The following is a 12008-nucleotide window of genomic DNA, read 5'->3' on the forward strand; positions in this document are numbered from 1 at the left end:
ATACATTATAACTTGACCATTTCATGGAATATTATGAGCCAGTAGCTTTTTCCATTTTATTTATTATTTGCAAAAGTCTAAGAAGCCTTTTGCAAATTTTACTACCTTATATCCTTTAAAAGTTTGATTACTTGCTCATTTGAATGTTTATTTAAGTTAGATGTGGTTTTCTTATTGAGTGAAAACAGCCCTTCCAAATTTGGTATGGAAGGAAATATTGTAAATGGAAGAGAAAAATGTCTGCATATGTGAATCTGCATACTGACTTGTTTTCATGATGTTTTCTGCTTCAGCTTACAAATATATGCCAATTACAGCAAGAGAAAGGAATGTATCTAAAAGAAATACCAGACATAAATCCTGATTATCCAATCTATAGTTATTAGTTTCTTATAACGTTGCCCAATTGCCAGTCAAAAATTCTGATCACATTTAATCAACCAAAAGAATCTTAAAATAGTGAAATAAGTCACAGAGTGTAATTAGAGAAGCTTCAAACTTTTGAAAAAGCAACTAAGTGCATTTTACAAAGATAAATTTACAGAACTATATTCAGCATATACAACACTGATGGGTACCTAATAAAATTCAGTCAATTGAATAAATATCTGCACTACAGCCAAACTTCCTTGATGATAGAAATACTAATAACATCCTTTTTTCCTTGAGCAAACATAATATTTAGATATCTTGTTTTCAACTAAGTGGATCCATCCATTTATTTATATTTAGCAAATATTCTTAACCACATGCTCTTTAATGCCCTTTGGTGAGTCTAAACTCTACTAGGCTGGATTAGACTGTTAATATTTAAAATTTGGTTAGCATTAAAACAATATCTATACATTCATGGCTGTTATAGAAAAGGGAGATTCCAAAGTAACCCACTTTAGCAAAACATTTCTAGGGACCCCTTTTTTTAGTTTTTGTGCTTAACTTTCCAAATATGCAAGACTGCAAATTTTCATGAGAAAAACACACCCATACCCTAACTAAAATCATAATATAATTAATAATAAAGTTATATTTTATTAATGCACTAATAAAAACGAGCTTGCAGTCATGCTTAATTAATTAAACGGCGCAGAGATGACGTGAAGTGAAATAAAAGTAATAAAGCACTATGCCAAATTTCCTAGCAATTGGCTAAACTTGATAAATAGAAAAATATATTTCCTGATTAAAGTGTCTAACAATTCTCTATTCATCTTGAGCTTACCTTACATTGGCAAGATGGGCAGTTGTTAGATTAACCAGAGCTGTAGCAGCAGCTTCTTTTACCTCTTCATTTTCGCTGCTTAGCAACTGAACGAGCTGGGGAATTCCTAAGAGAGAAAAAATGTATAGAGGCAGTTTTAAATTAATTATGGAAACATTGTAAATTGGTGAATATTTTCTTCTGGTCATAATTTCATTGTCACCATAACTATTTACCTAGAGCTCCAATGGTTTGTTTACTAGCTAAATTCTCACACATAGCAGATATGGCTTGAGAAGCAGCTATTTTTGTTCCTTCATTATCCGTTCCCAAAAGGGTGACAAGACATTTTTCAACTTCTTGTTCATTCAGGATTTTTCTGTTTTCAGCTGTTTACAAAGAAGAACAACAAGTCATGATAGGTATCAACCTTCAGTTAAATAAGATTGTACTTTTGTAAAAAATATTCATTTCTGTGCAGATATCATTGCCAGCAAATATTAACATTACTATATTAATGTAGATTGAAGTATCAGCTTTTAAACAGCTTCAAACATGGTGAAGTCTGCAGAAATAATCTTACCAAAGATATATTTCTAATCAGGAGCTCTAAGTAAGTGGGTTTGTAATATTAAATATTATGTCCACTTTAAACAAAACATGCATCTGTACCCCTCAGATCTATTCTCACTAGGTTACAATGCTTCCACTCAATTAGTGCTAATAGGAGCCATGTGTACGGAAATTAAAAGGTCATTCTTACAGTAGAGATACTGTGTATTTGACAGTTGCAGTGCTAATCAAATTAATGCACAGGCTAGACACAATGGAAGAGTGGTTAAAAAAGTGTTTTATTCCTCTTTCTCAAATCTCTTTATTCTCCCTGCAAATCCAGACTAACAGAAAGAAATAAAAAGATTGTTAATATGTTCAATTCCATCACCTGATGATAAGCATTTATGTGAATATAGTATACTTTAACATTACTGTACTGGTACATTCTTCTTGATATGTTTAATGAAGTCAAATTCAATTCTGTACTCATTCAGGATCAGAACAAGTGAGTTTGCCACCCACAATTCTTTCTAATGTGATGAATAAAGATTGCCTGCTCCCTATCCATCCCATGTCATACACTATTAGAATGTGAATAATTCAGTGCTACTGTTAATGGTACATATCCTAGCTAATGCCTAGAAAGGCATTATTGCTTTTAGCTTAGTTTGTGAAGAACAGTAAACATAACCTAAAAAATATTCTAGAATGCAAGATATTATGAGAAATGCAGATATTGCTATATCAGTACTGCTTCATTTAATTTAAGCATACAAATATCCTGAAGCACATTTACTTTTCTTCTGAGACGTGACTGAAAATTAAAGTTTAGCTTTAACATTTTAAATAAAAATGTAAATATTATATATTATTAATTTTATTAATTCCAATTCATTGCTATATCAAAATATAAAACCATAATTGCTAAATTAAATGATTAATTATTGCATTTAATATATTTAAACTATAGGAAGGATATTTCTTGGATAAAATAATTTATCCAATTGATTCTATAGCATTATTCCATTTTCAAGATATAATAAGGACAAGAAGCTCTTATAATCTTTTCATCATGACCAAAATGTTATATTGGTGAAAAAGACACAAAATAGGCCATTATTGGTGGCAAGTATATTTTGGGGTCTTTTAAATTATTGATGCATTGTTTTAATTTATAGTTCAATTGAATTCTCAGGACATCTCAATGGTTTTGTTCTCATTTGTTCCTTTATTAATTAACCTTTGATGGCATATCTCAAATTTCTCTGTCTTTCCCCTGGGCAATCTTTAATGGATGCTTACGGGGACACACTTAAGTCGACAGTTTGGCAATATGAACCAATAAATTAATTCTAGAACTGACAAAAATTGCTTTCTTAAAAGAAAATTTATCTTTAGTTTAAAATATTTATTTCACACATTTATAATAAATCAATATATTTTTAATTAGATGCCTATCTACGTCATCTGCTCAGGTAATTTTACCTTCTATGCAGCTTAATAGAGAATTTTACTGGGTGTTTGTTTTACATAAGACTACTGACAAAAGAAATAAGGTTTGCCACAGCAGCCATATTTAACAGCAAGTACTCCAGAGAGGGCATTAATTGGGATTACAGATTGGCTTGACTCATAATAGACTTTGCCTCTGGCTTGATGCTTGCAAAACTTGTGTGTAATCCCTGAAAGTGGTCTCTAGAGGGTTCTCCATTCTTCAATCATTTGATTTTGATACAGCAAGTTATACTACATGTTTCTTGGTATCTGGAACAAAACTACATATTACATTCTCATTTTTCTTGTACAGAATAGTCATGATAAAAGGATATTTGAAATATTCATTGCTTGGATTCTAAAATATGAACAAAAGGAAATAAGGTGAACTTTTTCCAAGCTTAATAAAATAATAGGATTAAAAGAAAATTAACCACAGAAAAACTAAGATTTTTAGTGATGTTAAGATGATAGCACATTGTTTCCAAGGAATGAGACTGAAATTCCCGCAAAGATTACATCCAGTAGAATGGACTGTAAATTAGTAAAACTTGCCTGGATACCACTTTGTAAAAGTAATATTAATACTAATACTAACAATTGCTATAGTATGATAGTATTATCTGGAAGTAAGCTACATGGATTTCAATTGTACTTATTTTCAAATAAGCTTCCTTAGGATTGCAACATTTTCCTATGAGCAGGAAGGTGGGGCATGAATGATGATAATGATCGATCACTTCCACAGCTAGTCTATACATTTAATTACAATAATCTTTTAATGGCTTACTATTCAGTCAAATTTGTCACTGGGAAGATAGAACACCAATACTATATAAAAGTATTTGCAACACTACAGCCTCACATCAAAGCAAACAAGTAAACATATGGTTAAAAACAATTCTATGTGTATTAAAACCAAAACCAAAAGGCATTTTTAAAAATCAGACTCATTCACTCAATCTGTCTCCCTCCCTCCCTCCAATTTTATAAAAATAGTACATGGTCTCAAACAGACAGTATAACTGAAAGCCTAGTGAAATACTGTTTGATCATGTTTCTTAATCAACATTCATCAAATTAAAAGAATTATAGTCAGGATGGCTTTCCTTGGAAAATACATTGGCAAAAGAGCATTAAAGTCTTGAACTTTCTGTTGGGCTTAGCCATTTTATTATATAGCAAAAATATAGAAACTGATATCTCAAATTCATTTATTATATAGTAAGTTCTGGGAATATTCTTCAAAAAATACTTTATGTAATTAGCTTCTTTATTCTCCAATTTTGTGATTAAAAACTGAAACTAAAATATTTATTAGCTTGAAGATCTATGTGGATAGTGATATTTCCCAGAAATAAAGTAGTAGAATAAAATAATAATAATAAACATATATTGGTCCATTAATATCGTCTTTAACTAGACTGTGATTAGTTCTTAAAAATAAATTTACAATTCAACTTGGCTACCCAACAGAGGAGGCAGCAGAGAAAAAGAAATAAAATACAGAGGACAAAAAGATTCCCTGCATTAGAAATTGTGTACAACAAATATACATAAATTAAAATAAGAATGTGAGAGGTGCTAGAAATAACTAATAACCAAGAGATGGTTAAAATAAGAACTGTCTAAGTCTGTCACAGCTTATGTCATAAGAATCCCTTGAGGGGCTAAGAATCTTATTACAGACAATAAGAAGTACATTATTCTCTATATTATTACATTTTGCTATATGGCACTGCTGTGCTTCAACTGCAGCTTGACAAATCACAATATAGATGCCACTCTGAGACATATTTAAATAGCATTGTCATGCTGAGTGCAAGATACTTCCATCCAGTCTGCATGCTTCAGAATTCCATGGTGAATTTGGGAGCAGTGAACTGGTCATATAAATAAAGAATTACAAAATAGATCATTACAAAAAGATAAAATGAAGAGGTTAATTCCCTGGGGACATTAATTTATAAGATATTTTGAGGCAAGTCATATTTTAGAAAGAAAATGTCTGTGTCTTAATTTATTCAGATTAGATAATGATGATAAAAAATCAGTCTTGTGAAGGAAAAATATTTTCCAAGAGAAAATTCAGAAATAAATTCAGTATCTTGGGATGAGTTGTTTAGTTTAATAACAAACTATTTATTTGTGAGAATTTTTTTTACCCACATGTCCTCTTTGCAAACAAATGAATGCACATTCTAAAAAATAAGTGGATGTTACAGTATTTTATATGAACTGTCTGTGTGCCTGTGTGTTTGTGCACAGACAAGTACAGAGGATAGAAGATTTGCAAGAAAACTCAATGGCTTGATTTAAGATATATTCAAAATGGGCCATATCATTCTAACTTTGTCCATTCTGAAGTAAGCCCATTATGTGAATGTGCTGTAAAAAAGCAGAGAGGGGAAAAGGAGGAGAAGGATGGGGAAGGTCATTGTGTGGAGTGTTTCTCCATGCTTTTTATATCAACCTGTCTATTTACATATATTTTATCTAAACGCAGGGCATATATGACATTTGACATGGTTGCTGTGTGGTTTACTCTATAATATTCAAATATAAAAGCTATTTAATTAACCTGCTTCCAAGAAATAAAGATACTGGATCTTTAACAGAAGAGAGTGCCCACCGTACTATTAGCAAGACAACTGGTTTCATGCCTTATGAACTTTGAAAGAATCTTCCTTAGCAGGTACCAGAATAACTGATCCAGCATTTCTTCCTGACTTACAGAATGATAATCTCAGGCAGCAAAATTTTCTTGTGCTAAAGTGGGATGACAGGATGCTTGCAGTCTTATCGAAATGTATATCACTGCATTGTAGAGCTAATAAGATGTAGGATATGACATGACTGACTCCTTATTTTAAGAGACTTCAGTCAAACTCGTAAGATTTAATAATGGCATCTAATCATAAAAAGGAACCACTAACTGGACATTCATATACTTTAAAGGCTTTTCTCAAGACATAGGAATTTCAGTAATGACGTACGATCAGCGGCTGCTTTAGCAATAGCTTTTGCGGCGTTCTTCTGAAAATCAGTTAGAGTGGAAACTTCAGTAAAGGCCAGTAGCTTTCTGAGACCCCCTGTCTCCTGGATCAGTTGCATAGTATCCACATCCTCAAGACAATTTGCCACAACTCCAAGAGCTTCTACATGTAGATCATTAAATTCCTTTAAGTTAAAAAGATGCAGATATTAAATCAATATTGTACAATGGTTTAAAACTATGATTTTACTGTTTTCTGACCACATATTATGGTATACCATATTCCAATAATGCAGTTATCATTATTGATGTATATAAAAACACTGGTCTGGTAAACTAATATGCCATGATAGGATACCTTAATTGCAGCAAAACATTTGACAACTTCTCCCATTTTGAAAGTGTTCAGAAGCTACAGCTGGTGCAGTGTATGGCAGCACAGGCAGTTCTTAGGGCCCCTTGAGTGGTCCATGCTACACCACTGCTTTGCAAGTTGCGTTGATTGTTGATCTGCTTCCGCATGCAATTGAAGATGTTGCTCATCACTCTTAAAGCCCTGCATGGCATGGGTCCAATCTACTTGAGGAACTATTTTACCCGGATGAGACTGGCCCATCCACCTGCACCGGCAGAGAGGACATACTGAGGATCAGCCAAGGAATTTTGAATGCATTTTGAATGACATCTAGTGATGGATTTGAGTACAGCACTATAACTAGCTTCCCAACTGCTTGGTGATTCCTAGTTTAAGGGAGAACAGCTGGCAATAAAGGAAAATATTTTGGCATCCTTATCACCTGACCCACTTGGACTATAAACACCTATAGAGCTTGGATTTTTAATCTCAATAGCTAGCGGGAGAGAAAGAAAAAAATGACTTTTGACTACATCTGGTGGGAGAGACTTTTGAGCTGTTTTCAGGGAGGGTGAACATTCTGAACTCTTTGAACATTGTGGATTACAACCTTTCCTGACTGATAATTTTGGGATACCTGAGACAGAGGATCACTATAAAATATTGCTTGTAGGACTGGACCTATGTTTTGGAACCTATTGGATTATAAAGGCTACATATAAAGACCAGAAAACTAGAGAAAACTTTGTTCTACTCTTACTGAGACTGGTGATATTAGAGGATCTCCAGGAACAATGCCTCAAGAGAAAACAAATACCTTTCAGAAGGAAATATACTCTATGCTGCAACTAATTCATCAAACAATTGTTGCACACAAAGTAGACATAAAAGAAACTATAATGAGACTATAAATAATTTAGATAATATAAATGAGCAAATCTCCAAATTAAATCTACAACTAGAAAGTTCCCAGACAATTACTACAAAGTATGAACTAACCAGAAATCAGAAGGTAAAGCAGAGGAAATGGACCTAGAGACGGAAGAGATAAAAGAAGGGAAATATAAACTACCTATACAAATAAAATACTGCAAGACTTACCCATAACAATAAAAATGAGGTATGCAAAATACACCTGATAACAAGGAAGAAGGTTTTTAAAAATGGAATATAGAGCTGTCAAGGGAAATGTTACAATTTGGGAGACAAAAAATGAAAAGAGAAGCTGAGGGAGAAGGAAAGTGGGAGTTACTTAAGGAATATAAATGGGTGAAAATTCCCCCCCCCCCAAATACCCTACCTAAATTGTCTTCCTCATGCCAAGCAACTTTCACAAAAGTAGAAAGAAAATTCCTCGGCGATTTAATTGCCTTGGCTTGGAAAACTACTTGGCAAAGAAAGAAAGCAAGTTAGATTTAAAAAAAATAGATTTAACCTATTAGAGGGGGCATTATATGTTTAAATACTTGTTTGAATATGATTAAAAGAACGCATAGCCCTTAGATATAATTAGATTTTTATAATGAAAGATATGATTTAGAATTAAAATAGCATTATTTTTTTCTTTTTTTGATATGGGAAATATGAAAATAAGAGGACGATTGGTATGAATAAAACTTTTAGCTATATAAATTAATTAATATTGAGAAAATCATAACTGACAAAGATACTTCAAATATTGATGGGAAATCAAACTTTAACAAGAGCATGAAAAACAGGATATTATGAATTGATATTATTGTTATTTGTATGATATTAGTAAAATATCATGAAGATGTTTATATCTAATTTTGTAAACATCAATAGTACCAAGAATTGTAACTGTGTAATGAGGGGAAAATGGAAAAAATATGGGGAAGAAAGGAGGATCAGGGAAAAAACACTGGATTGTGCAGTACTGAATAGATTTATATTGAAGAAGTTAATGTTAAATATGTGAACCCAGCCAACATGTTGTTTACTAAGCACTAAAGATTGTAATTCTTAAAAATCAATAAAACATTAAACTACAAAGAAAGCTGGATTAAAACAATAGAGAAACTGGACTTGAGCACAAGTAGCCATAAAGCATGGAGATTGTTGAGCACCTGAATAATAATCCAACTTGCCCTAGAGATCATGTCAACATGACTGCAGACCAAATAATGTCATCTTCTTAAGAATGGCAACCCAGATCAAAGGCCATCAAAACACAAGATTAAGAAATAGAAATAAGGAAGATGAAACTACCAACTTGTCATCTCCCTTTATTATGGAAGTACCGAGAGAAACTATAAGGAAGTGAAGGCCACGGAAAGCTGCTGATTTAGATGACATCTTTATTGAACAGGTAAAGCAATATGGAATGAAAGCAAGACAGTTGCTACTAGAAATGTTTAATGAATGCTTGGAACAATGTAAGATTCCTAGTATCTGGTGAAAGGCTAAGGTTATAGCCGTTTTAAAACCAGGTAAAGGCCAATAATCCTAAGAACTACCATCCAATTTCTCTCTTGTGCTATATCTATAAAATCTTTGAAAAAAGTATACAAAATCACTTCACTATAATTTTTCATTCCACAGCAGGCTGTATTTAAGACTGAAGCAAAAGTTTACGATATGACTAAATATTTTAAATTTACAAATATCATCAGAAATTTGCTTCAGAACCATATGTTTTTTGTGAAGTAGAAGGAAGAAGTAGAAGGAGGAACCAAAGGAATGGCTTATAACAGGGTAGTATATTGTCTCCAAATTTTTTTTAATCTTTACACCAATGATCAGCTGCTCCCTGAAGATACTAAAAACTATATGTATGCTGACGATCCAGCAATGGCTATATAGGGAAAAACATTTGAGGAAGTTAAAAAATGTTTAATTGAAGCCCTAGTAGTGGTGGATTGATATTGTTGTAATAACCAGTAAAGCTCAAATCTAGCAAAAAGTCAGGTATGTGCCTTTTATCTTCACAATAAGCAGGCTGCTAGGAAGCTGCATGTTATATGGAAGGGGACATTATTGGAGCTTTGCCACAGCCCTAAATATTTAGGAGCCACTCTAGACATGCCTAATATTTAAACAGCACTGTACCAACACTAAACTGAAGGTTAGTAGACGAAATAACATCCTCAAGAAATTAATGAGCTCTATTCTGATCTGCCAGACCAAGGGTCCTTCAGACAACAGATCCTACTCTTTACTACTCAAGCAGGTGAATATGCCTACCCAGTCTGGTATAAATCAATACATGCTGGAAAAGTTATGTTGCTCTGAATGAAGCTAGCAGAATTATTACCGGACGCTTTAAACCTACCCCTCTAGATAAGATCTACCACCTAGCCAGCTTTGCCCCGCCTGCTGTTCGCAGACAAGAAGCAGCATACAGAGAGAGGTTTAAATCATCTGCCTCTAGACCACATCCTCTCTATGGTCTACAACCTGCTCAGCAGAGACTAAAATCCAAGCAAAGCTTCCTTAGATTGACTGAAGACTTTGAAAACTTTGAAAGCAGAGTGGATCTATGGAAAGCTACAAAGAACCAACATTGGATGTAACCAGTGGAGGATCTGGACTTGAGTCTGACAAAAGCTGGGAAGTATGGAAATCATTGAATAGACTGCACATGGGTACAAGATCCAGAGACACTCTGAACAAATGGAGCTATCCAGTTGCTACTGTTCTTTGCAATAGTGGTGACATGCAGACAACAACACATATGTATACCTTCCCTTTGTGTCCCAATCAGTGTATACTTGAGGACTTCATGGCAGCATGACAGAACACAATTAATGTTACTAGTTTCTGGACAAGATTTGTGCATATTTTAATCTTGTATTTTATACTTTAAATGTTATGTTATATAGTATGCCTTATATAATATGCCTTATTTTAATTGTGATAATTGTGAGGTGAATAAACAAATATCCACACATAACATTAGGCCACATCACGGTTTGCCAATAAAATTCCTGTATAATTCTAATGAATCACATATACTCACAAATAAATTATATGGTGATTTTGTATAATATATAAATCAATCAAATAAAATTTTATAAAATATTAAACTAAATGATCCTCGCATTGAGAAGATATCCCAAATGTATGGATCTAATATTGATCTCTGCAAATACTGTTCATTCTAAAGTGCTCTCTAGCCTGATGAAACCAAGAGAACATTATTCCATATAATTAGAAAGCATTCACTTTATCTCAAGAACATCTGATTATCTGTATTCCATTCAATTTATAATTAGTTCAGTTGACAATATTACTTTAATCAATTAAAGAAATAAAATATCTTATCAAACTCAAAAGTCTTCTTAATTAACCAAGAAAAACCCCATACTGCCCTTTTAACAAAAGTATTGTCATTAAAGACATAGTTCCTCATGTGTACAAGAACGATTTTTCTAACTTTCATATTAACTACTGCATTTTTTTTCACATGCAATTTCTTCAGTTTGAATTGATTAACTAACCAAAATTCATATCTTTGATGTTTTAAAGGATACCTTAGTTTCCAGTATCTTGAAAAGATGATCTAATCCTTGATTTTCTCTTAGCATCACTCTTGTTTCTCTGTCAATGGTAATGACACCTAAAGTTTTGAGTGCTAACAACTGAATAACTGGGTAGTCAGATTTCAGAAGTTCCAACAAAGGAGGAATTACATTTAATTCGCGTATTGCAGCACGACTCTGAAAATCCTATATGTAAATATCAAATAAAAATGTGATTGGAGAAAAACAATATAAAGCACAGTACAATTATGACTGTTAAAAATGAAATAAGTTAGCTCAAATACAGTTTAAAGATATTTCTTCAACACTTCAAATATTGAGTTCCATCTGTCATAAATTATATGTTAAACAGAGCAAACCTCAGAACATTTTTAGCTTACAAATAATTTATACATGATAAACTTTACCAGAGAAAATTTCTAGTATATTGATAAAAGAGGAATAAAAGAAATGCAGTTTGATCATTTCATATTTCTATACATCTTCATATCTCTACTTTCTTGCCTTGGTAAATATTTAAACTTTTTTCTGACTGCAACATTAAAATAGTAAAAGTTACTAGTTTTAAGTTTAAAAAAGACATTTTTTTCTGTGCAGTTTTCTATACAATTTCACTTATCAGTTTAAACAAGCACCAGGTGCAGTTGTCCTGATATACCTAACAATAAGGATAGATAGCCAAAGAATGGAAACAGCGAAATGTGATTCAGAATAAAGACATGCTCTGGTGCCCTAGAAAAGATTGAACTGTGAATTGAATTCATTACAGACTTGATTCACTTATAACTTGGTCCACAACCCTGTTCAATTGAAGCACTTGGATTTAAGCCAATTTGGTACCATTTAAATCAGGAGAGTTAAAGTAACTTAAGTCCCACTGTTTCAGCTTCACTGAATTGTAGATTGAGC

General features: G+C 32.7%; 1 protein-coding gene across 6 annotated transcripts in view; it reads right to left on the bottom strand.

The window, feature by feature from the left end:
• The window catches only part of ARMC3 (armadillo repeat containing 3), a 99505-nt gene that overhangs the window by 46240 nt on the left and 41257 nt on the right, over positions 1 to 12008 (bottom strand). For all 6 annotated transcript variants that reach the window (XR_005555184.1, XM_039331443.1, XM_039331444.1 and 3 more), the window contains 4 exons: positions 11091 to 11285; positions 6244 to 6427; positions 1435 to 1587; positions 1220 to 1325 (listed from right to left, as the gene is read on the bottom strand). Coding sequence is in view for 5 of the 6 variants with exons in the window: in XM_039331443.1 (XP_039187377.1) it covers positions 1220 to 1325; positions 1435 to 1587; positions 6244 to 6427; positions 11091 to 11285 (638 nt within the window). In the remaining variant the exon portion in view is untranslated. The remainder of the gene's footprint in view (positions 1 to 1219; positions 1326 to 1434; positions 1588 to 6243; positions 6428 to 11090; positions 11286 to 12008) is intronic.

The sequence above is a fragment of the Crotalus tigris genome, unplaced genomic scaffold, assembly GCF_016545835.1.
Source record: "Crotalus tigris isolate CLP2741 ecotype Arizona unplaced genomic scaffold, ASM1654583v1 scf7180000024437.13266115, whole genome shotgun sequence".
In the NCBI taxonomy this organism is placed as follows: Eukaryota; Metazoa; Chordata; class Lepidosauria; order Squamata; family Viperidae; genus Crotalus; species Crotalus tigris.